We start from the raw sequence: 27,139 nt of genomic DNA on the forward strand, positions 1-27,139 counted from the left end.
AAACAGGTAAGTAAGCACAAATACACTGTGGTCTCTAGGGGGAGACCAAACCATATACTACAGAAGTGGACTGCGAACTACGACCAAAGTCGGGACTTGGACCAGAAGACTGAGAAGAGCTGGGGACTCAAGGTACCATCTGAGGTAAGTACCAACGATCCCTATGGAGGCTGTGTGCAGAATGGAAACACAGCTGCATACTTAATAAAAGTAAATTGGAAAGTCGCGGTTGCAGTTTTCAAGAAGAGTGACACCTCCCAGAGGACCTTGACAAAACCACTTGGAAGACAGAAGGTTGGAAAGTCACCCCATCCGTGGATACCCAAAAGAACCGGGGTACCTACACCAGGGAAGCCGAGTGCATAGGTGTGAAGTGACGTCAGCAACCACGGTAGACAACAATGGAGGACGTCAGGAAAGATGCTGCTTGTGAAGACAGCGGAAGAGTCCGGTGGAATTCAAGGTTGGATTCTTGACGAGAAGAACCTGCAAGCAGAGGGGACAGAGTCTATGTCACTCAGTGGTGACTGGGAGGTACAAAAGAGCAATGACCACCAATGATGGAAGATGCAGGAGCGTTGACAGTGACCTTGTCGCTGCATCTGTGGGGACCAGGCTATGCTGTGGAAGAATAGGAACCATTCACAAGCTGCCCCATGTCGGAAGTCAAGAACCAGGGGGTGGGTGTCCGGAGGAAGCAAAAACAAGCCTTGACAGCAGCAACAGACGAGGTAACGAAAAATGTACAATGTTGGGACCAGCAAGGTTCAAGGGACAACATTAGCAGGAGAGTCAGCGCTGGCCCTGAGCAAGTAGGGGAGCCCACTGAAGCCAAAGAAGAGCCTCATGATGACCCACCAAAGAAGCAGGCCCACAGGGCAGAGGATGCGGTGAGGAGGAAGATCTTTGCAGGAAGAGATGCTGGAGGCTAGAGCTTCCAGAAGATGTCTGGAATACAGAGTCAACAAGCCTTGGCAACAGCAAGTCTTTGCAGTGCACAGGGATTCTAGTCCAGCGGTTCCGATGAGGGATACTGGGTTCAAACTTGCTGAGAGGACAGGTCAGGCATCAGGGGAGTTGCAGAACCACAACCTGTGTTTCTGAACCTGTCGGAGTTAATAGGACGGCAGGAGCAGCAGACATGTCAGCTTCGCTGCAGTGCCTACAGATGCAGGGGCGTTACACCTTCACTCCAAAGGAGATTCCTTCAGGAGTCTTTTATGCCCACAGGCCTGGAGAATAAACTGGATGAAGCACTGGCACAAGCGGTGGAGAATACTGGCAGGACAACGAGACGAGGAGCAGTAGGATTCTTCCTGGAAGCAGTCTTGGTTTCCAAAGCGAAGTCCAAGAAAGTACAAAGTGCAGTAAAAGTTGAAGTGGTTTCTGATCTGAATCTTGAACCTGGATGAAGCATAGTCACAGACAAAGAAGACTTGCAGAACAGCGAGACCAGGAACATCAGGAGTCTTCCCAGTCAGACTAGTCAGGAAAACATAATGACACCAACAAAAAGTGGGGGTGGCCATGAAAGCAGATCCTACTTTCCTACAACAGTGGTAAGTACTTTGGTACGTTCCGAATTGGCTGCTGATGTAAGTCCCTAGTATATGGTGCTAAGGTACCTAGGGCATAGGTACACCAGCGGTCTCCCATGGGCTGTAGCATATATTGTGCCACCCACGAGAGACCACTCACTCAAACTGTGACTACAGGCCTCCCTTGGCAGTTTGTGTAAGCTGGTGCTAGCACCACTTACAACACATATAAGTTTTCTTATATCTGAGGTTACTTCACTTAAAATCTTTCAGTCACCCCTGAGGCAGGCCTTTCAGTCCTCAAGGCAGGGTGCTCGGTTCTAAATGTGATGGTGATCCTGCATGAGTAGGACACCCCTACAAACCTCAGAGTCCATTCTCCCAGGTTGAAAGTGCATCAGCTGTTATGACATATAGAGTGGCCATGCATCATTATGCGATTACCATCTGTAAACTGGCTGTAATGAACCCTGTCATGTTTGGTATCAAACAAGTTGGAATTATACCGGTATGATTCCATGCACTGTAAAGCTCCTCCAGGAGGCTCTCAGTGCTCTCGGTACCAGTCTTCCAGAAACAGACAGCAAGCTAGGGCTTCTGCTGACCAGAGGCACGTTTCTGCCCTCCTGCTTCAGAGCCAGGCGCGAGCAGGGGAAGGTAGAACAATAGTTATCCTCTCACAGGGAGGTGTGACCACCTCCCAGACAAGGTTTAGTTTATTAGGACAGGGTGGGGGCGCTTTCAGAGCCACTGAGACTTCTTGAAGTGCTCATTTGGTGCCCTCCTTGCATAATCCAGTTCAAGGAGCCGTTGGCTCCCGCAATGGCGTGTAACTGGACAAAAGACATGGGATTATCCTCCCCACTGTCCAGCCCCTCCTCTGGGAGGGACCCATGAATCGTCCCAACCCTTTCCTAAGGGTACTTAAGGATTACCTGTAGGAGGGTCCCTAGATTCATCATGGGACAAGATTCAGTTCATATACGACTTCAACTTCGATCGTCTGGACACTCTGGACTTTGCTTGGGGAACCGAGACTTCAACAGGGAAGATTCCTGCTGCTCCTGGCCTGGCTGTCCTGCTGGTCTTCGGATATATCTGTTCCCTTGCTCCATACAGGTTCTTTACCAGGCCTTTGGGCATCCAAGTCACCGGAAGGAATTATCCCTTGGAGTGAAGGAGTCACTCCCCAGCATCTGAAGGCACTACAACACAGCTGACTGGTCTTATGATCCTGGGCTCCCACTGATTCTGAAAGGCTCAACAGCACAGGGGGTGGTGTTGCAACTCCTTCAAGGCCTGCACTGTCTTCATACCAAGTTGGAGGCCAGTATTCCTCGTCAGTACCGCTCGAACAGAACCCCTGTGCACTGTTTCGACTTGCCAATGCCAAGGCTTGTTGTCACTTTCCTCCAGAGTTCCTTGGGGTCCAAGAAGCTCCATCCTCAAGCAACTCCTGCAGCCAAGATTTTCACCCTCACCACTTCATCTGCACCGTGCGCCTTCTTCATTGGTGAGATGCTCGAGGTCCTCTTGCGATTTATGTGCCTTCAACCAACCTATTGAGGGTTTTCTTTGGCTTCAGTGGGATCCGCTGCTTGCTCTCATCCTGCTCTGACTTACCTGCTTGTGGTGAGTCACTTGAACCTTGCTGGTCCTGACATTCCACCTTTTTCATCGACTACGTTGTTTGCCGCTGTCATGGCTTGTTGGTGCCCCTGCTGGGCACAGACACCTTAGCCCTCAACATCGGACGTGGGAAAGTTCATGAATGGCTCCTGGTCATCTACAGTGTTGCCTGTTAAGGGCAGCATCAACCTCTCCTGCATCTCTGACAGCGGTGGGCATTTGTCTTCCATGCCTCCTTGTCACTCCTGAGTGGCATAGACTCTGTCCCATCTACTTGCAGGTAACTCTCATCTTGAATCCACCTTTGGGTTCCACAGGACTCCTTCGTCTTCTTCTCCAGCGGCATCTTTCCTGAAGTCAGTCAGTCAGTCAGAAAACTTTATTTCGGTTTTTGTTCAAACCATAAAAGTACATATACGATAATAACACAATTAAAAATACATTTGTTACAGAGACATATCTGATAAAGTGCAAACAGTGCAAGAGTGTACTATCTTTGTTACATAAAAATCGAATGATTAAGAAAATACATTGCAAGAATCCACTACTGATCCAGACAATTTCTCAGTTTAACACTTAATTTTAAAAATTCAGTAAGTTGGAGAATACTATCACTGTGCAACAGTTGTAAATAAATTAACGCCGGTCTGATCTGAATAAAATTGAGTTTTTTTAAAAGAATCACCAGATTGCGCTTGCGGGGTATTCATAAAACCTACATAAAAATATAAAATGCAGCATGTCCTGCGGAGACTTCCCGTCGCAGCCGCAAGGTACTGCAGTCTTATTAAAATTAACAGTTTTTGGCCTAACCAGCAGATGATGGAAAAGATTCAACCTAAACCTTCTTAGCAGGAACTTTTCATGAGAGGTCAGGGAGCCCAATAAATATGGCTCGGTGGTTACACACGTTTTCAACATGACAAATTTTCTCACACTTTGTTTCTGAAGCTCCACTCCTTCCCTCTGGATCTTCCTATCCATAAGGAAGGCCCGTTTGATTACCTCCAGATCCCCCTTGACAATCCTGCTTGGATGTTCAAACAAATCAGGACGCCCCAGCCTGGCAAAGCTGGATTTCAGGTATTTTATCCATGGGATACCCAATGCCTTGTCCTGGGACAAACAGTCCCTCACATACAAAATTGTCAAAGGAATATCCGGATTCAGCCACAGTTTTATACAGCAAGTCAACGGGCGTAAGGAAAAAATGTCACATAAATATGCGTCCCCAATTCTTTGTGTACTGCAAGATTGGACGTGCCTGCGGGGACACACAGGAGGCGCTTCATAAAAGTGTTTTCAGCAATCTGCAGCTGCTCACCACCGACATACCCCCATATTTCACTACCGTATATAGCTGTTGCCATGGATTTAGCATTGTAAAGTTTCAACATGGCACCGGTAGGGTTTTTCCCCAGTTTCGAGGCAAAGTTAAAAATTGAGGCATTCACCCTGACCAATTCTCCTTTCTTTTTAGCAAGATGCGGACCCCAGTTTAGTTTAGTATCAAAAAGAACCCCAAGAAAGGAGAACGTTTTTGATATCGGGATTACCGCTTCATCAATTTTAAATAAGAAGTTCCTACTTGGTTGTTGCCCAACTTGCATGACAAATGATTTCGAGTTATTAATCATAAGGTCTCTATCTGTCATGAAAATTTTAAAAGCATTTAATAAAGCTTGGAGGCCCCTTTCAGTTCTGGATATTAAAACTGCATCATCTGCATATAAAAGTACTGGAATTCCCCACCTGCCGACTCTAGGACAGTCAGCCGGTACCTTCTGCAAAGCACTATCAAGATCATTAATATAAAAATTAAAAAGGAAGGGGGCCAAAATGCATCCTTGGCGAACACCCTTTCTAATGTCAAAATTGTTTGTTACGCTCAAGTCATGGGAGTATCTGACATTAGCTCTGGTATTGCTGTGTAAATCTGTAAGAAAATCAACAATACCACTGTCCACCCCCTTCGCACTCATGAACTGCCACAACTTCCCCCTGTTCACACAGTCGAAAGCTGAGGACAAGTCCATGAAGGCCAGGTGGACGGTGCCCCTATGAGCCACTGTGTACTTGCTTAGGATTAGAAATAGGTTAAGGCATTGGGTTATTGTTGAGCGACCACTGCAGAATCCATACTGGGAGATGGACATGATGTTGTTTTCCACCACCCAGTCTGAGAGTCTCTGCAGTAGTATCCTTCCTATTATTTTAACCATAGAGTCTATTAATGAAATAGGTCTGTAGCAGTGTGGACTACACTTGCCACCCTTTTTAAAGACCGGGACAATCGTGGAGACCCCCCTCGATTGTGGGCAAAAACTTTTCACTGCAGCGTTGAAAACAGACTCTAGGATAGGAGCCCAAAAGGTTGGTTCGGACTTGAATAAGTCAGGAGGGATCCCATCCGGACCGGGTGCTAACCTCAATGACTTTACCCCTATCAATACTAATCTGCTCCCCGGTAGTACATGGTGGTAGGTTAGAAGTTTCATCTATCGGGCAACAGTATAATTGCTTGAAGTGAGCTACACCTCAAAACAGTGGGATCAAGGATCTCATCCCAGACCTCTTCCCTTGGGAGTTCTTTGCGTTTGGCAATAGTAGATTTATATTCTTTTCGACAGAGTTGAACAGTCGCCTGTATTCTTGGTTTAGCTACTAGAGCCAACCTGAGGTTACTTGCTGCTTTGGAACAGTCATGGTTAAACCACTTTGGTCCCACATTGGCTACATTTTTTGCTGGTACTGACAGCAGCTTAGAGACCTTATCCGAGAGTCCTTGGAACGCACAAAGTACCTTACTCGGCTGTACGCCTTCTTGAGTGCAGGTAGTGATTTCATCTGCACAAATAACTTTAATGTCTTTATACAACAGATCTGGGGTGATCTTAGACCATCTCAGTCGGCGTCTCCCATCAATTGTGCTCATCCTACCCTGAGTATGATTCAGCCCTTCTTGGGCTATCCACGGTCCCGACAAGTGCACAGTGAGCGGATTGTGGTCACTGAATTCACTGTCTTCTATAGTAAAAGAGTCCACAAAGGACTGCATTGATAATGAGATTAATATATAGTCAATGAAAGTTTCCCTCCCATGCCCCTTAAAGGTCGGGATCTCAAAACACTTACCAGGATCCATCAGGGCCATGGTCGGTGTCACATCCAGATCATTCAACAAGTCATTAAAAAGTTCCCCCTCAATCGTATGTTCTAAATGTAAACCATTAGATGGTACACAATTCAGATCCAGAATACATTTAAAAAGGGGGTCACCACAGGGGTGGACATTAAAGTCGCCCATTATCATGAGGTTATGAAGGCTCTGTTTCATTGACGTACTAATGAAAACATTTAACGCAGATACATGGCTGATTAACAGAATTATAAAAAATTAACCAGACCAGCTATACAATTTTCTCCAGTTAAAATTAGACCGATAATTCCATGGTTGACAGATGGTACTCTACGTACTTTACAAATCAATGCAACCGAAATGTACGTGACTATCCCCCCCTTAGGTCTTCCCCTGGTGGTTGCAATGGCGGGGACGTAAAATGCCTTGTAACCTTCTAAAAAATGATTGCATTCAATGGACCAGGTCTCCTGCAAACAAATTATATGATACTGTTTTATGTACCTAATCCAATTACAATCCTGCATCTAAGCACCCAAACCCGCAATGTTCCATGAAATTACATTATTATGACTCTTCTTTACCCGTGTGGCTTCAATGCCTCCCAAGTCTGTCGCTATCTCCCTACCCTGTTCCACAGAGTCCTCACGTCAAGCACACGCCTCTAAGCCTGAGAGTAGGTCAAATCTATTTTGCGTCACAACATCAAACCCATTCCTAAAGTAGTTATCATGATTGTTAAGTTGTGTTACTTCAGGGGCAAGACGGTGAATAGGAGTAAATGGTCTACTTCTACTAAGCTCAGCAGGCGCTTTAATGAGATGAGTGTAGAAGTAGCCGAGTGGTCGTACACATATACTATTCACATCATAGACTAGGGAGGCTGCTCTTAACAAGGCTGTTGCAACATGTTGCGGGTGTTTAAAATTAACAATAACGCAATCCCCACTACATGTCTTTCTAGACGGGCCAATCCAATTTACTCTTCTGGTGGACAGTATTTGTTCAGAGTAAGTAATTGGGGAGCCACATCTCTTGTTCAGCCACGACACTGTTTTGTTTTTAAGTGATTCATGAGATTCCTCATGGGGATGAGCAGGATGATGATCAATAGGCGGGACATTGGTTAGGACGACCACATAGGGTGCACAGTCAGGGGGAAGATTAATAAAGCGGCTTTTCCTTGCCTCTCTAAGACCCAATTTACCCTCTGGTACTGCTATAGCCTGTTTGTACTGACGACCTGTTAATGTTGGATCAGGCAAAGCAGTTTCAATTGCTGGTATTAGCTGGGTAGATTGATGTGGAATACTTTTACTAGTACCCTGCCCCTCTCCAGCAGGACCCTTAGTGACAATCGTAATCCTTTCAGCAGAGGCCACATGTGATGCTATCAAACCTCCTAGTCTGTTAACTTCTAGAGCAACAGTATCCAATTTGAGAACTAGGGGTTTAATCATCTCTTCCATCTTAGCCTCTATCTTGGCTTCTATGGCAGAAACTAGTAATTCAAATTGCTCAGGGTTTATATTTACACTGGCTGCGCTTTTTCTTTCCTGTGGGTCAATTCCGCAAGAGGGGCTATTATGGGGTAATTGGGTTGTTTCTACTCTTTTTTTACTGCGATTCCCCCCTCGTTTAGTTTGTAATTTCCTACAAGCCCTCACTGCCCTGGGGACTGGCGGGCACTGCTCCGTTGCCTCAATAGATGTGTCCGGGATATCCTGATAAAGCTCAGAGTGAACCTGCGCTACAGTCATTACGGGAACACGATTACCCAGATCAAGGCTATCATCCACTGGTAGTTCCACCAGTGGGATAGGAGTGACTGGGTGTAAAACAGGGGGGCTCCCCCGTCCTAGCGAAGCTCTCCGGTCATTATTGATTTTGTTGACCACTTTCACTAAGTAATTGTCTATGGTGGCCAGCCCAGATGCGGTTTTATCAGACTTAGTTTTAGACATGATCAAATCATTCATTAAATACTTAAATATTTAAATGTTTAAATGACAAAGCAAAAATAAAATGCAAATTACCCTAATACTAGGGTTACAAACATATGTCCTAAGATACTGACTGAAAACAGGGCCCTGCCCAAAGTCGAAAGCTAAAGGTCTCACTAGGGGAATATGAATCCACAGCTGCAAAACCAAAATCCGTGGCCCAGCTCAGCCACAGACGGCCCGCCCTTTGCCCGGGCTTAGCCCGGCGCACGCCCGCGCGTGTCCCGCGGGCGGGAGGCGTTCCTTCCTCTTCAAGCGCCTCCGGGCGCGTTGGTGGTGTTGATGTTCCTGAGCCGGTCCCCCAGGTCAGCTGGGAGATGTAGTCCTGCTGCGGGTGGGACCGGCGTATGCTATGGCTGATGGGACGCTGGTGGGACTCTGGCCGTTACTGTCACGGCTTGGCTACTGGTAGGTCCAACATACATGCCAACATTTCAGAAGAGCAAAGAGGGAGATTAAAAAAAAAAACATTCGGGAGAACGGGGCCTTGAATCGGGTTACTGGCATGTATGGGCTTTGGAAGTGTGCTGCTGCAGGATTGTACATTTGAAAAACAAATGCACGTTTTGTTTTTTTAACCTTTCAGAAGCATGGACCGCAATGGCAGGCAGAGAGAGGGTGATGCAAGTGTTGTGCACTGGCCTGACAGGATGCTGGCAGTGCATGCTCCCCCCCCACCCCCCTGTGTGACAGCCCCGGCTGAAAAAGCTTCCTGTGCACACACACAGCCGCCCCCACCCAGTACTTCACAGGTCTTTAAAATACCATTGCCTTTTTAATGATGCTTTGTTGATTTTTCACCCCTTCTAGAGCCCCTGAATGGCCACTCTGACTATTGCTGGAAGAATTGGCACTTTACATACCAAGCCCTGTCAGCTGAAACCCCGAGGAATCGGGGTTTTGCTTGCAGGAATCGGGAGGCGGGAGACTAGCCTTGAAATCGGTAGCCTCACGCCTGAATCGGGAGGGTTGGCATGACTGGTCCAACCCGGCGGCCGTTTGCTTCACGGCGTACTGCTGCCCAAAAGCTGTGTGCTCCCAGGAGTCTTCGGCGCTCCTTCCTCTTCAAACGCCTCCGGGCGCGTTATTGGCGTCAATGTTCCTGCGCCGGTACCCCAGGGCAGCTGGGAGATGTAGTCCTGCTGCGGGTGGGACCGGCGTATGCTATGGCTGATGGGACGCTGGTGGGACTCTGGCCGTTACCGTCATGGCGTGGCTGCTGGTAGGTCCAACCCGGCGGCCGTTTGCCTCACGGCGTACTGCTGCCCAAAAGCTGTGTGCCCCCAGGAGCCTTCGGCGCTCCTTCCTCTTCAAGCGCCTCCGGGCGCGTTGGTGGCGTCGATGTTCCTGCGCCGGTCCCCCAGGGCAGCTGGGAGATGTAGTCCTGCTGCGGGTGGGACCGGCGTATGCTATGGCTGATGGGACGCTGGTGGGACTCGGGGCGTTACCGTCACGGCGTGGCTGCTGGTAGGTCCAACCCGGCGGCCGTTTGCCTCACGGCGTACTGCTGCCCAAAAGCTATGTGCTCCTGAAGTCCTTCATTGTGGTATACGGCGGATTCTGTCATCACTTGACACTTATGCACCCGGCTTCCCTGCTGTAGGTATCCTGGTTCCTGGGGTATCCCAGGGTGGGGTGACTCTCCAAACTTCCATCTTCCACTGGGTTTTTTAAGGGTCCGCGGGGAGGGGTGGTACTTCTTTAAAATTGGAACTGTGACTTACCTACTGACTAACATTGAGAACAAGGTTGTGTTCCCCCTCTACACACAACCTCAGTGGGGTTCATAGATACTCACTTTGGGTGGTTCCATGGCTCCTGGCTCTTCTACGTCTTCTGGGTCCATTCTTGACTTGAGTCATGGTTCGCATTCCACTATTTTAGTATATGGTTTGGTCTCCACCTGGAGATCAGTGTATTTGTGCTACTTACATGCTATATTGTTTGTACTGTGTTTATATCTCAGTGTAGGAGATATGTCAATGTGTTAGTGAGTGTTTGTAATAAAAATACATGTTTTTATAAGTACACTCTATGATTCTTTTTCACTTAACCTATACCATAAGATTAAGCAGTGGTAAAACAAGCTGCTTGACACTCCTTCTAGGTTAAGCCTGAAGGCTGCTCTACACAGTTACCACTTTGAGAGCTTTCTGAGGTTGTCTCAGACTACTAAAATCACCATAAGGGTTGTCTGGATTAGGTGCTGCACCTATATAGGTGAGCACCATATACTAAGCCATCCTTTAACAACTGTCCAATTTAGAGAGAAAGCACAGTGACTGCTGGGGACCTGATTAGCAGGATCCCTGTCAAACTAGGCATAAAACAGAGTACCACCAGCAAAAAGTGGGGGTAACCATGAAAGCAGATCCTATTTTCCTACAGTTGTTCATTTGATTGAGCCTGAATTCTCTGAGCCACAGCAACCAAGGACTTCACCTGATATGGAATTGTGTCTTTATTACAAGGGAAGCGACCCTTGACCCCACCAGGTAGGTCGCTTCCCCTCCGCACAGCACCGCCTGTGTCTCCCTGCTCCAGCTGCCGTTGCTGAGGAAGGTCAATGCCCTCCACCACCCACAGGCTACCACCAGCGCCTCATCCCTGGTGGCCAGTGGTAGGCCGTAGGTAGGTTTGTTCATCCTCCGCTTTATTGCTTTTATTGTATTGCCTGTATTTTCATTGTTGTGTCTGTGACTGCTGTTCACTGTCTTCCCCCACTGCCTGTACCTGATCCATGCCCCTTTTTCTTCCCTCTGTTCCCCTCTCTGTCCTCATGCTCTCTCAGCCCGGTCTTTCCTTCTGTACCCCTCGCTGCCCCCGTGTCTCTGCCCGGTTTTCCCTTCTGTTCCCCTCGCCGCCCCTGTGTCTCTGTCCGGTTTTCCCTTCTGTTCCCCTCGCTGTCCCGTGCTTCTCTGCCCGTTCTGCCTTCTGTTCTTAGCTGCCCCTGTATTTCTGTGTTCTGTATTTTGTATCTGTGCCACTCATTTTCTGGAATTTCTGTGCCCTTTTGCCTTCTGTGCCACTCATTTTTTCCCTCGTTTTTGTGCCCCTTTTGCCTTCTGTTCCACTCGTTGTTTGTGCCCTTCTGCCTTCTGTTCCACTTGTTTTTTTGTGCCCTTCTGCCCTCTGTGCCACACGTTTTCCCCTCGTTTTTGTGCCCCTTTTGCCTTCTGTTCCACTCTTTTTTGTGCCCTTCTGCCCTTTGTTCCTGTGCCACTCATTTTTCCCTCAATTTTGTGCCCCTTTTTCCTTGTTACCTTCGATGCCCCTCACCTCCCTCGCCGATGCGTCCCCTGCGGCCCGCCCTCCTGACGGCCCACTGCCCATTCACTGCCCCCTCCTCCGCCTCCCAGCTGTTCCTCCCTCCCACCTCCCCATATATGGGGGCCGCTGTGCGGCCGTGCTGCTGGCGCGCCGAAGGCGTACCTAAGGCAAGCTCGCCTGTGCCTGTCCGCGCCTGGATCGCGTGTGCGCCCGAACCCCTGGCCCCCGCTCCCGCCACGATGACCTCCACCACTACGATGCCAGCACTCTGCACAGTCTCAACTCCGGACGGAGCCACACCTGCTTCAAGGCCTCCCCGAAACGCACACATGGCCCCTTCACCTGCCGGAACTGCAGCTACACCAGCCTCAGAGCCGACGAACCACCCGCCAAGAAAGACCCCAACCACCTCCGATGCATACTACTGATCAACCGCTCCGCACGCAAGCATGCCGTCGAGCTCTGCGACCTGCTCGACAACATCCCCGGACATCGCCTTCCTGACAGAGACCTGGTTTAACGACTCCTCCGCATCCGACATTGTCATAGCCATCCCAGACGGCTACAAGATCACCCACAGAGACCACACCAACAGAGTCGGAGGAGGAATTGCCATCGTCCACAAGAACAGCATCAGGGTCTCGACTAGCACAGACGACGCGACACGCACAGCACCGTGAAACACATGCATTTCCAGATCCACACAGTCCCTAACTCCACCCTCAGAGGCCCCCTCGTCTACGACCCCCTGGACCCCGCCCCCAGTTCAGCGACTATATCGCTGACTTGATCAGCACGCACGACCTGACCTCCACCAACTACATCCTCCTCGGAGACCTGAACTTTCACCTTGAGAACAACAATGACAACAACTCCACAACCCTGATCGATAACCTCGCCAACCTCGGACTAAAGCAACTCGTCACAACGCCTACCAACTCCGCCGGCCACATGCTCGACCCCGTCTTCTCCTCAAGCCCGCACGTCTCCGTCAGCCACACCAAGAAATCCTCTGGACCGACCACCGCTGCATCCACTTTGGCTTTCAGAAGCCTACCACACACCACCGCACCCAACAGATCCCCCGCCGCTGCTGGAGCAAAATCACCGAAGACCAACTACACGCAAACCTCACTCTCAGCCCACCCACCGAACCCTCCAACACCGACGACGCTGCCCACAGCCTCAGACGCTGGATCGAGGACTGCGCCAACACCCTCGTCCAGCTGAAGTAACCTCCCCACAGAGACACCAGCAAGAGGCCAGCTGGTTCACCCCAGAACTCTTAGCCTCCAAGCAAGCCTGCCGGAAACTAGAGAAGAAATGGCACAGTGAACAAACTCTGTATAGCCACTCAGCACACAAGGACACTATCCGCAACCACCACCACCTCATAAGGGCGGCCAAGAGGACCTCCTTCAAAGACCGCCTCGACAACAACGCACACAATAGCAAGGAGCTCTTCAACATTGTAAAGGAACTCTCCAACCCCAGCTCCAACACCAACAACATCCTGCCATCGCAAGCCCTGTGCAACTCCCTCACCACCTTCTTCCACCGCAAGATAGCAGACATCCACAACAGCTTCAACACCCAGACAGCCCCAACAGACAGCAACACAACAGACCCTCCTCCGCACACCATCGACCACGACCCCTTGCTAGCCTGGGCCAGCGTGAGCATTGATGACACCATCAAGACCATGCACACAATCCACTCCGGCTCTCCGTCAGACCCATTCCTGCACCACATCTTCAACAGAGCAAGCAGCTCCATCGCACCCCACCTGCACAACGTCAGCAATCTCTCCCTCGAGACTGCGACCTTCCCAGAGATCTGGAAACACGTGGTGATCAACGTCCTACTCAGAAAACCTAAGGCAGACCCAAGAGACCACAAGAACTTCCAGGCCATCTCTCTGCTCCCCTTCCTGGCCAAGGTCATTGAGAAAACCGTTGCAGAATCCTGGACCCTTCCCAGTCAGAGTTCCGCAGCAACCACAGCACCGAGACTGCCCTCATCGCCGCCACCGATGACATCAGGACCCTGCTGGACAATGGCGAGACCGCAGCACTCATCCTCCCAGACCTCTCTGCCGCCTTCGACACCATCTGCCACCGCACACTACGCGCACACCTCCACGCCCCAGGGATCCGAGACAAGGCTCTTGATTGGACACCCTCCTTCCTCTTCCGCAGAACTCAGAGCGTCCGCCTACCCCATGCCATTCCAAAGCCTCGGAGATCATCGGCGGAGTACCCCAGGGATCCTCCCTCAGCCCGACGCTGTTCAGCATTTACATGGCCCCGCTCGCACACGTAGCCCGACAGCACGACCTCAACATAATCTCCTACGCGGACGACACTCAGCTGATCCTCTCCCTCACCAAGGACCCCATCACCGCAAAAGCCAACCTCCACGAAGGAATGAAGGCCGTCGCCAGCCGTCTGAAGCTAAACTTGGACATGACGGATGTCCTCATCCTCGGCTCCAACCCTTCAGCCTGGGATGACACCTGGTGGCCGACGGCACTGGGGGCAGCCACCTGGGAATCATCCTCGACTCAACGCTCTCAATGACCAAGCAAGTCAACGCCGTCTCCGCCTCCTGCTTCAACACCCTCCGCATGCTCTGCAAGATCTACAGATGGATCCCGACAGATATAAGAAAGACAGTCACCCAGGCCCTCAACAGCAGCAGACTCAACTACGGAAACGCCCTCTATGCGGGAGCCCCGACCAAGCTCCTCGAACGACTACAACGCATCCAAAACGCCTCAGCATGATGGATCCTCAACGTACCATGCCACGGCCACATCATCCCCCACCTGAGAAACTTGCACTGGCTCCCCGTCAACAAGAGGATATCCTTCAATTTCCTCACCCACGCACACAAGGCACTCCACAAGACTGGCCCAGCCTACCTCAACAGACTGCTCTTCTTCTACATCTCCAACGTCCAGCTCCGCTCCGCCGACCTCTCACTCACCACCGTCCAGCACATCCTAAGAACAACCACCGGTGGGAGATTCTTCTCCCACCTCGCCGCCAAGACATGGAACACCCTCCCACTGAGCCTACGACAGACCCACGACCTGCTGACCTTCAAGAGGATACTCAAGACCTGGCTGTTCTTTCAGTAGCGCCCCCACCCCCCCAGCGCCTTGAGACCCTCGCAGGTATGTAGTGCACTTTACAAATGATTGATTGGATTGAATTGAATTGAAGGTCGCACAACCACACTATAAAATAAACCCCTTTCCTCACAGGTGAAACTTGGATTTTCTGTTAAATAAACACTTAACACAAATAAACAGCACGTTGTGCAATTACTGCCGAAATACAAAAGTGGGAAAGTTTTAAATGAGGGATGCAAGTGCCATTGACACTTGTGCACATATTCGAAAATAGAGACTTATGAGTTTTCAATGTGATCATTCAAAATCAAGGCATCATGAGGGTCCGGTGATTTAGTATTGATTGTTTTACCAATTTGTGAAATACATAACTAGCTGGATGTAAGTGTAAACATCAAGAATATTTCAAGTATCACCAATCTACATCTTTGTTTTCAAAAGGATATGATATAAGGTGCTATGTACGTTTTTGTGCTTCACAGAGATTGGTAAATCTGCTTTCTTTCTCATGAAGTGCTCCTCGCACACATTATTAGCACTTACTGTTATAAGTACAGGAGATATGAAATACCAGGAAACTCTCCACCACAGCCAGAAGATCCAGTGCTTCTTTCCAATCATCATTTCTATATCTTCAATGAATCTATTGGCCCCTGTAGAAACAATAATATAGATTATTGTTTTCAGGATATAATTGCATTTGTAGGTCTTTATTCACATTGTAGAATACTGCTAATAAAATGACCTTAGCATCCATTTTACATTTGAGATATATAAGATAGCAATTTAAAAATTTCACCCACAATCATATTCCTGGGAGGGGACTACAATCACTCACTATTAGATATAATTGACTACAAAGGAAACATATAATTCAGAGCAAATTGCACTCAAACGGTGTTTGGAAACAACGGCAATACTAGAAGATGAATTGAAAATTTCACATCCCTAACCCTTGATTGCATATTCACCTCAAACATGTCATCTATATTCACATTACTGTTCATATGCATTACAATTGATGATATGAACCCACTGACAATTTACCGTAATGCTACAAACTACATGTATCACTGATCATAACTCTTTTTGGTAAGGGCAGACTACACAATTCATGGCCCTCAATCCACATATGAGATCAGAAACAAAGTAACTTACAGCCAACTCCCATAAAAAGCTTATTAAAGGACAATTTGGCTAGGCATGTTTATGTGCTGACAGGTACTCCCAAATTTAAACCTATTTCTAAAGTGGTTTGCCAACTCCACTGGCTACCTGTCAGAATCAGATCTAAGTTTAAGGCTCTTTGCATTGCATACAAGGCCATTCATTCCTTTGGACCTGACTTTCTCAAACAATCCCTACGCCCTTATAACCCGCCCAGACAACTACGCTCATCCGCTGCCAATCTTCTCATAGTTCCTCGGACAAAAAAAGCATCCTGGGGAGACAGATTGTTTCTGTGCGCCACCACCAAACTTTGGAACAAACTTCCCCTTGACATCAAGACCAGTCCTACCTTGCTCACCTTCAGGAAACAGATAAAGACATGGCTTTTTAATCAATAACGTGTCATTTCTACCTTCCTTGGCTCTAGTCCTCAGCACCAAGACACCCATGGGTAGTTGCGCGCTTTATAAATTGCATAAATAAATAAATGTGTCCATATGAATAACTAAAGTTATCAAGGTAGTATTTAGATCACATTTTTATCCAAATCACTTTTTTAAAAAGCCTTCCTTATACAAATATTACCAAACAATCGAAAGTGATACTCATTTTAACAGGATGAAAAGACTGAGTCAATCTTGTAGGATTTGAAACTACAACCAGCAGATCACACACAGATCCCAACAACAAACCTGCTTCTTGCTAATCTATTTTACGAACTCTAATCATAGCCACGAATAAAACTCTTCCCCGCTCTCTCCTGTCCCAATCACTAGACCTCTCGCCCCTCTTTGACACTGTCTACCTCCTTCCAGGACTAGAACTGGACTTGACACAGAGACTCACATCTACTTTGTACTCTAAATCCCTATCCTTCTTTTTACCTGTACATTGATTGATATTTCCACTGATCCCTAATTAACTCACTTGCCTGTTGCTGTGTGTTTATGTTGCTTATTTATCAACATGACTGGATGTGGTGGCAAGGTAACAGTACAGCCCTATAGAGTATAATTCTTTTGAGAGGGGCACAGGTGTGACTTCGGCACATTGATGGAGAACCCCAGCTGGTGCAGGAGATCTGGCCTAGTCTGGAGGTGGCTGACGACTGTCTGGGTCGAGCCCGCCTTCAACAGCCAGTCGTCGAGGTAGGGGAAGACTGAAACCCCTAACCTGCGCAGATGAGCTGCGACCACCGCCATCACCTTTGTGAACACCCGTGGGGCGCTGGTAAGGCCGAAGGGGAGCACGGTAAACTGAAAGTGCTCGTGGCCAACCGTGAACCGCAGGTAGCGCCGGTGGGCCGGCAGGACGGGGACGTGGAAAGAAGCGTCCTGCAAGTCCAACGCTACCATCCAGTCTCCTGGGTCCAGGGCAGCTAAGACCTGAGCCAGTGTCAGCATCTTGAACTTCTCCTTTCGGAGGAAGCCGTTGACGTTCCATAGATCCAAGATAGGGCGTAGACCCCCTTTGCCCTTCTGGGTACCAGAAAGTAGTGGGAGTAGCAACCACACCCTACTTCTGGCCCAGGAACGCGCTCGATGGCCCCCTTGGCCAAGAGGGCCGTAACTTCCTCCTGCAGAAGTCGCAAGTGATCCCCCGATACACGGTAGTTCTGCGGTGGCATGGCTGGAGGAGTCGCCTCGAAGGGGAGGGAGTAGCCCGTTCGGACGATTTGCAGCACCCACCTGTCCGAAGTGACAGTGCGCCAGTGGAGGTGGTGATGGCGAACCCTGCCCCCCACTGGCGTCACTTGGGCCTGAAAGCACGGACTAGGAGGGTTTTGAGGCGGATGCTGCGGGGAAAGGTGTGGACTGACCTCGCCGTTGACCCCTACCGCCCGGACGGCGGTTCCCACGGCCGCCACCGCGTTGGGTATTGCCCTGCGGAGCGTGGCTAGTGGCACGTGTGGGTGCACCCCTTCCGTGGCCACGAAAGAAGTGATAAGCTGCCGATTGCTGGCGCGGGTCCGAGAGGCCCAAGGACTTGGCCGTAGCCCTGGAGTCCTTAAAGCGCTCAAGCGCATGGTCTGCTTTGTCGCCAAAGAGGCGACGGCCATCGAACGGCATGTCCATGAGTGTGTTCTGGACATCTGCCGAAAAGTTGGCGGACCTCAGCCAGGCGTGGCGTCTGACCGCCACCGTCGTTGCCATCGCTCTACCTAGCGAGTCGGTGGTATCCAGCCCACACCGGATGGCATACTAGGCTGCATCCCGGCCCTCCACAAGGGCTTTGCCGAGTTTGGCCCGTACCTCCAACGGACACTCTGGCAGCACTTCCGCGACCGTATCCCACAGAGAGTGGGTGTAACGGCCCAAGAGGCATGCGGTGTTTGAAGACCGCAGTCCCAAACTAAGGGAGGAGAATATTTTCTTTCCATAATTCTCATACCTCTTGGGTTCCCGATCAGGTGGAGCTGACGGGAATGCGGTCTGGGAATTAGAGGCCTGGATGACCAGGCTCTCGGGGGTGGGGTGGGTGGACAGGAAACATGGGTCGTCCGGGGCTGGGCGGTGGCGTCTGGCCATGTTCCTATCTACGGGCGAACCCGTAGCGGGCTTGGACCAAGTGCCCAGAAGAACGTCGGTCAAGGCCTCATTAAAGGGCAGCAGAGGCTCGGCCGAGCTTGACTGCGGTTTAAGGACCTCAGTGAGAATATTAGTCCTCACGGCCGCGACGGGGAGCTCAAGGCCCAAGGCCTTGGCAGCCCTCATCAGCACCACACTATAGGTTGCCCCCTCCTCCGAAGCCACGGTAGGAGGGGAGACAAAACCAGTGTCTGGAGAAGTGTCCAGGCCACTGGCCTCCCCAAGGTCTCCTGCCCAGTCCTCATGAGACTGACACTCCCTGGTAAGAGGGTCCTCAGACCCCTCCCAGTCCTCTTCATCACCCATCTCCTGAAACTCAGGGTTTTCAACTAATGGGTCCTGTTCATAGAAGTAGAACTCTCCAAACGCCGTCTGGAGCGGCGCCCATTGGGGCCGTCCCGACGCCGGAACAGGAGCGAAGGTGGAACCGGGGACGGCGACACCTGAGGGTCCGATGCCGGGGAGGTCGTAAGGTCCACCAGCGACGAACCAGATCCCGAAGGAGGTCCAGCGGCGTCCCGCGGCGCCGGGCCCGAAAGCGTCGGCGACGTCGGGGCCGCAGCACCCGACGGCGTCGGGGCTGAAGCCCCCGACCCGCTAGAGGCCCCAGACGGGTCCGCTGGGCCCGAAGGCGCCGCGGAGCCCGTCGGAGGAGAGAGGTTTCTCATGGCCATGAGGAAGCGCTCGATCTCCTCCGGCGCCGCGTTTAGCCCAGGGACCACAGGGTATGGGGTTGGACGCGGCGCCCGTGACTCCGACGGAGCCGCGTGGGCGGTGTCACCCGAACCCCCGGCCGCATCGCGTGACCGTCGGGGGGAGTCCGAAGAGCGATGACGCCGCTTGGACTTCTTGTGCCTCTTACCTGACGACGACTTCGACCAGGAGGAGTGCGGCCTACTCCCAGAGCTGTGGTGGCTCCGAGCCCGCGACCTGTCCCTCGACCTCCCATGGGACCGAGACCTCTCGCGCCGCGGGACCGACTGCCGGAGTTCGAGTTGCCTGCGGGACCGCTCCCGCCTGGCTTTCGAAGAGAGGGCCCGATAGTCGGAGCAGGCCTTGTCGTCGTGATCGACGCCCAGACAAGTTAAACACCGGTGGTGAGGATCCGTGACCGACATTAGGCGGTTGCAATCCTCGCAGGGCTTGAAACCAGGCATCCCTACGGCACTGATCGGAGTCGAAAGACTTCGAGAAATGATCAAAAGCGATCAAAAAAGTTAGTCAAAAAATGACTAGGGTTACTGCTTTTTCCAGATCTGCGCTTGCTGGCGCGGAAAAAAGAAGAACTGACGTCAGCACGCGGAGGCGGCGTCTAAGTACTCCGACAACATCATCACGGCGCCCACGACGCCGACGACGGACGCGGATCCACAGACGACACCTACTGACGCGCAAGGGTACTGCTACGCAAAAGTTTCCGGATCCAGTCTGACGCCTGGGGATATTCTAAGGTAAGGAATCTAATACTAACGTGTCTCTTTCAGATACATATGTTCTGCAGGCTATTGCTGCATGCTTCTTTTGAAAGGAAAAAAGCTGCCAGAGACTTTTCCAATGATTATTGCAAATTTCATAGTATTACTAAGCCAGATTCTGGTAATACCACTACATGCTACATTGCATCTTCCTCCACCTTCGTTTGTTAACCCAGGCATTGGAAGCTTTATGGAACCCTTTACATTGGCATGGTCACTATAGCACTTCTCATTTTTTTCTTTCAGAGCCTTAAACGTACTACAAACAACAGACCCTATTAAGATTTCAGGCTTCTGTCTGTCAGTCTGCAAGTGCAGGAGATGGATTGTCTCCACTGCTCTTTTTTGAAGACTGACAGTCAGTCAGTCAGTCAGTCAATCAAACTTTATTCATCCTACATAATGGCATAAAAGCACACAAAAAAACAGTTCATAATATAATCAAACAATCATCATAAAAACCAACAACAGAGCTTATAAATACAACAGCACCGAGAAATGTGTCTAAAACATCCCAAATGTTTTGCACAAAATACATTAAAAATCGTAGAATAACAGAACCAAAATTCTCTGGGGGAAACTGAAAACAAGGTCTTAAATCCTGAAGAACTCTGTGGGTTAAACATCTGCGAAACCAAGCTCAGGTTCATTGCACTGACCCATATCTTTTTCTAATCCTAAAGTCATATTGGATAAAATTTACTAAAGCAACATATAGTTTCATATTATCAAACATTTGCAGGAAACTTAGGATCTAATCTTGGATGAGCGCAGAATTGTCATCAGAAAACACTTCCTAGTATAAGAATATAAGCAACAAAATCAAATTAAGTGCATTGTGCTTTTTTGGGAAGCGTTATCACAAGGATATATCAGCAACAATGAACCCCAATCTGCTTTCCTAGGAAATACAACTACAAAATGCAGCAAAATAAATCAAAATGTTGTTGGATAAAATATAAAATTCATGTGAGAATACCAATAGAGATAAGATTCACACCAAAATGACAGTTTGATTAAGTTATAATTAACACTGGCACAGTTTATCAACGTTGGCCTGTTAGACCTGGTACCATTGGCGTGAGTCTCCCTTCCATTTTTTTGCTATTGTCTCCTCTGTTTTTGATGTTTTTGATGGTTAGACGCTGTGGGCACTGTGCACTGCTATTCAGTGCCACAGTGCAAGTGCTCTTTATGTTAAATTGATGTAATGGATTAGTGACTCCATGATAGGCTTATTTAATTTACTTGTGAGACCCTAGTACAGAGCACCATGTGTGCCCAGGGCCTGTAGATCAAATGTTGCTAGTGGGCTTGCAGCACTGATTATGCCACCCACAAAAGCAGCCTGTAAAGTGTGTCTCCGGCCTGCCATTGCAGAGCCTGTGTGCAGTCTAGTACTTCCATGTTGACTTGGTAAGTGCACCCACTTACCAGTCCCTAAAACTTCCCTTTTCTACATGTTCGACACCCCCAAGTTAGGCCCAAGGGCAGAGTGAATTGTATGTGAAAGTTAGGACATGCACTGATGTGTGTAGCATGTCCTGATAGTGAAATACAGCCCATTCAGTTTTTTTACTATTGCAAGGCTACCTGTCCCCATAGGCCAGTATGGGCAGTTTGAGTATAACACCTTATAATCCTATCTGACTCAGGAAACATGGTAGGAATTCGAGTTTAGTATGCCTGAACTCAGAATAATTAAATGTGTCTCTTAGTGAAGTTGGTTTTAATATTCTGTATTTGAAAATACCACTTTTAGGAAGTAGGTATTGTCTTGCCTAACCATCCAGTCTGCCTCTGCTAGGTTGTATATTGCATGTCTGGTTTGTGAGTGACAGGTGCTGGGGTGGCTCTAGGAGACAGGGTGAGTCAGCACTAGGCTGAATAGACCTATCTGCATTGGGAGTGGTGGGAAGAGTAGCACCTATGCCTGAATAGGGCTGTGCCTGCCTTCCACAATGCTGGCTCTACCTCCTGTGGTGCGTCTGATGACCCTGGCCCACACTGAAAAAGGAAGAAGTTGTTAACAGGCAGAAAGCACCCAGAACTGGCTTGGACTAGGTACAGACACTCTCTGCCTTCAGAAACAAAGGATTTGTGTGTATAAAAAGGGGGACCCAGACCCCAGAACTTTGATCAATTCTGGGAAATCAAGACAAACCTGTGCCAAGGAGAAGAACCAAGGAAGCTGCAGGAGTTTGGACTGCCCCCTCTGACAGTGTGCTGTTTGCTGGGATGGCCTGCAGTGGTTTCTTTATTGCCAAGGAAAGGAGAAGGAACTTTTACGGAACTTTGATCATCTTGCAGAATAGTTCTCCAAGGGCTTGAATTTGAGCTTTCCCCCTGTCGGAAGTCTCAGGGAAACAAAAGACTTCGCTCCTTCTGTTTGCCTGCAACTGGAACTTGCTGTTCTAGCTGCTACAGAAAGAAATTGCAACACCGACGCCGGCGAGCAATGCCGTATTCTGCATCAAAGCCACAAGCACTGCTCCGACTTACAACGTAGACCCGACGCTGGCCGCTGTGCCATATCGACACCAGTGAGCGACATCGGAACCTGCCATAAACCATGAGCACTACTCTGACTTGGGACGTAGGCCCGATGCCTGCACCTGTGCCGCATCGGCTCCGAAGCCAACATCATTGCGGAGCCGATCTTCGACATGGGTGGTCAAGAATCCATCACCATCCTGGCATTCTACGGAACCGTAGATTCGGCGCCATTGCGACGTTCCCTCCTCTCCGGTAAGGAACCGGCTCCTCCCCTGCTTTGCGCAAGCATCGAGATCCCAACGCATCACCACTTGAAGCAAGGAACCGGCGCCACACAGTACCAACAACACTGCATCCCCCCGACGCCGTGAGCTGTCTTTGTTTTCGCTTTTCCAAGGTACCGTTTTGTGTGGGGCTGTTTTGACTCAAGGGCCCTACGCCGCGCACCTCGCGGTCAACACTGTACTTTGGGATATCTTTGACCTTCACATCGTGATAACTCCAATTGGGGTTATCTGTTGCTAAAGACTGCTTTTAAGTGAATAACCTACTTTTGAACTACCATCTTGAAGTATTATCTTCGATCACAGTATTGTGGATTTTTGTCATTTGTGGTCTTGTGTTAAGTCTATATAAAGACTACTTATTTTTACATAACCTGTGTGGTGTACAAATGCTTCACACACTGCCTCTGAGATAAACCTGTCTGCTCGTGCCAAGCTACCAAGGGGCTGAGCAGGGGTAATCCCCTTTCCTGACTAGAAGCAAGGGTCCCTATTTGGTGAAAGGTGCACGCCATTGCCAACTAGAGACCCTGAGTTCTAACAGTCTACCTTGGCTTACCGGAAAGCCTCCTTCACCTGAAGTACAACCTTTGCATGTATATTCCTGGGTTTCAAAACACAATTCTGGCAAGCCTAGATCTGATTTACTATAGTTAAATCAGGGAATTGCAAAGACATTGTCCATAGAAAGACAGTCTTTCAACACTTGATAACCGTGCTTCTAGATTCCCCCAGATTCTGAGCCATAATAATACGGGTTACAACTACATCCTATCACCCGTAGGAGTCAGTCCAACCTCTGATTGGCACATAAAAAAGGGGGTAGATTGGGGCACTGCCAAACGTTTTCACAGAAATGTATTCTCGGCCTGCTGCAATGGCTGGCACCCTTAAAGCCCTGAGCCCCTACTCCATATGTCACCAGACAGCTATATGTACTCTTATAAATGCCCATTTACTTACCTTTGGTAACTCCTTATCTGGTAAAGACATGATCTAGGTGCAGATTCCTACCTGTGAACTCCCAGGCATCAGACTGGATCTTGAGGATTTTTGATTGCAGTACCCCTGCACGCCAAAAGGTGGTGTCTGTCAACTCCATGGGACATCATAGACGTTGGGTTCATTGTCCTTGTGATGTCTGCGTTGTCTATATCCCTTGTTGACACTGCCGGAACCGAATCTCTGTGCACAGCGTTGCCTGGCCATTGCTAAGGGTGGGCGACTCATCTCCAGAGATCTTTGGGGCCTCTCAGAGGTCTTCTTTGACTCCAGTGGGCTCCCCTGACTACTTGGTCCCTACTCCGAGTACCCTCCTTGTGGTGAGTCTGCACCTTTTTTGCTTACCATGTCATTTGCGATTGCCAAGCCTTGTTGGTGCTCCAGACAGACACTGACATTCAGCTCTCCTCATCCGGCGTGAGACAGCTCATGAATGGCTCCTAATCTTCCACAGCATCGCCTGGTTCAAACAGCTGCTGTTCAAGGTCATTGTCAGCTCTCCTGCATCTCCTGACATTGGTGGGCATTCGTCTCCCGTGCCTCCTGGTCAATCCTGAGTGATATAGACTTTGTCCCCTTTGCTTGAAGGTACTCCTCAACTTGAATCCACCTCTGGATTCCACCAGCCACTTTCACCTTATTCAACAGTGGCATCTTCCTGATGTCCTCCATTGAGTTGGACAGCCGTTTCCGATGCCACTTCACACCTATTCAACCGGCATCCCTGGTGTAGGTATCCTGGTTCCTAGGGTATTCACGAGTGGGGTAGCTCTCCAACCCTCTGTCTTCCACAGAGTTTCTTCATGGACCACTGGGAAGGGTCCTTCTTCTCTAAAATTGCAATAGCGACTTACCCATTGACTTGAAATTAGCATGAAATCGTGTTCCCACTTTCCACACTCCTTAGGGTTCCTCGGTACTTACCGCGGGTGGTTCCTTCGGTCCCCAGCATTTCTACGTCCTTTGGGTACTGTCTTAACTCGAGTCGCAATTCGCATCCCTCTATTTTAGTATATGGTTTGGTCTCCCTCTGGCGACCACTGTGTATTTGTGCTACTTACCTGTTTTTATTGCAATGTATTGTGTGCATTGTGCTATATGTCCAGGTAAGAGAGAGGGGGGCATATGTAGGTAGCTAAATACCGCTACTTACCTGTTTTTATTGCAATGCATTGTGTGAGTTGTGCTATATGTCCAGGTAAGAGACAGGGGGCCATATGTAGATAGCTAAATACCGGTCGGTAACGGCCGAAAATCGATAATTATCCCATTACCGACCCTTATTTAGCCTTTTCCAATGTAGGAGGCAGGTTTTAAGGATTCGGTAATTTACCGATTCCTTATTTTAAGGAATCAGTAAAATACTGAATCCTTATTTTAAGAAATCGGTAAATTACCGAATCTTTAAAAGCTATGTAGGTGGCACTCAAGTGAGTGCATTTTTGCTATCAGAATTCGTTATTTACCACCAACTACAAGTTGGTGGTAAATACCGAATACCTTAAATAAAGCAATTATTTGCTTTTTACACAGTGCCATGTGGCAGACATACATGCGCCACTTGTGCATACATGCACGATTCAGGGGTGCAACAGGGTGTCAATGTGACACCCTGCCACCCTTGAATATGCTCCCCCTATTACCGATTTGGTATTTACCGAATCGGTAATAGTGAATGGCTTCCCATTCATTCCTATGGGCCTCCAGGCCCATAGGAATGAATGGAAAGGTGATTCCTTATTACTGAATCGGTATCACCGATTCGGGAATAATGAATTTTACCGATTCGGTATTTCTTTAGAATTTTTAGCTACATATGAAATACCGATTTCTAAATACCGAATCGGTAAAATTCGGTATTTAGGAATCGGTATTTCATATTTACCTACATCGGGCCCAGGGTTATGTGTTAATGAGTGTCTTATAATGAATACCTATTTTTATAAAAACACTGTGTGGTTCTTTTTCACTTAACCCATACCAATAGGATTAAAATAAGGTAAAGCAAGTTGCTTTACACTCTTTCTGGACTTAGCCTGAAGGCTGCTAGTAACCATGTTTTTAGTTTGGGATGCTAGTGTATCCCAGTCTTCTAGATACAGTAGTATTAAGTTCCAGGAACTAAGGAAAGGACCCTGTGTATTGCTAGGAAGTTAAAAACCGGTAACAATCCAACCACTAAGCATCTCTTAGAGCTGCTAATCCTAGATGATCTCCAGAACCCTAACAGGTTGGGGGATCAGGACCAAGTGAGTGGGTATGCTCCAGAAGATGGGACAGTAGGGGTAGCCCGAGTGGTCAAAATTCTGGGCAAGATCAAGAGGAGTCTGAAGACTTCACTGTTATGAACTCTGATCTAGGGAATAGTGTGGATGGCACAGAGTGTGTCCCTAGAAGTAGGTCCCCCTTTATTCCTCCTAGGAGGGTTCAAAGCAGACAGAGGAGATCTAGGTCTCCCTCTTGAGTCCAATGCTTCAGGACGTTCCATGGGGAATACCACTTGATCAAACTTGAGAAAGTTAGACTCCAAATCAGGCAAGACCAGTTGGCCCTTGACAGGGACGCCCTGGAAGTCCATAGAGCTAGGAAAAAGCTGGGCCTAGAGTTCCATGGAGGCAGCCCTAGTGTCCCTGGAGTCAGGGAACAATATTTTGATACTTGGAACCTGAGCGGGATAGTCCCTCCTTACCAGGAGTGGAATGACATCCAGAAATGGATCACAGCTTTAGAGAGGGCCTGTAAAATTCAGAAGTTTCCCTCAAGGGCAGTGGGCAGCCATCCTGTGGGTATTATTTGCTAACAAAGGTAGAGATAACCTCCTCAATGTTAAGAAGAGGATGCTGACAATTATTCAGTTCTGAAGAGTGCATTCTTAGATGGGTTTGGCTTAACCACTAAACAGTACAGGATTACGTTCTGAGACACCCAGAACACACACAAATAGGATTGGGTAGATCTAATCGATGGTGCTATTAAGGCTCTAGATGGTGGTGTCAAGAAAGCAAGGTATAGGACTATGAAAGATTGTACAATTTGATAATGAGGGAGCATATCCTTAATAACTGTCAGAATCAACATTTGCACCAGTACCTGAAGCACTCTAATCTGACCTCTCCCCAAGAATTGGGAAAGAAGGCAGACAAATGGGTCCGCACCAGGGTTAAGCAGAAAAACCATGGTAATGGAGGTGACCAGAAAAAGCAAGATTCTTCTAAAACCCAGGAAAAAGGGGGGACATGGGAAAAGACAAGAAGGAGTCTTCTCAAGGCCCACAAAAACCTGCATCTGGGGGAGAGTCCCAAATTTCCAAGACAGGCAAAAAGAAACCTTAGTTTTATTTATCTAAAGTAAAGACCCATTGGACAAGTGATGCTGATTGTCCAAATGCCAAGGAAACCTTGGGTTCTGA

General features: G+C 48.9%; 1 protein-coding gene across 4 annotated transcripts in view; it reads right to left on the reverse strand.

The window, feature by feature from the left end:
- The window catches only part of LOC144827733 (sodium- and chloride-dependent neutral and basic amino acid transporter B(0+)-like), a 3,091,484-nt gene that overhangs the window by 1,234,734 nt on the left and 1,829,611 nt on the right, over positions 1–27,139 (reverse strand). For all 4 annotated transcript variants that reach the window (XM_078685937.1, XM_078685938.1, XM_078685939.1 and 1 more), the window contains one exon: positions 15,259–15,368. In XM_078685937.1, the coding sequence (XP_078542063.1) occupies positions 15,259–15,368 (110 nt within the window). The remainder of the gene's footprint in view (positions 1–15,258; positions 15,369–27,139) is intronic.

The sequence above is a fragment of the Lissotriton helveticus genome, chromosome 4_1 (assembly GCF_964261635.1).
Source record: "Lissotriton helveticus chromosome 4_1, aLisHel1.1, whole genome shotgun sequence".
Classification (NCBI taxonomy): Eukaryota; Metazoa; Chordata; class Amphibia; order Caudata; family Salamandridae; genus Lissotriton; species Lissotriton helveticus.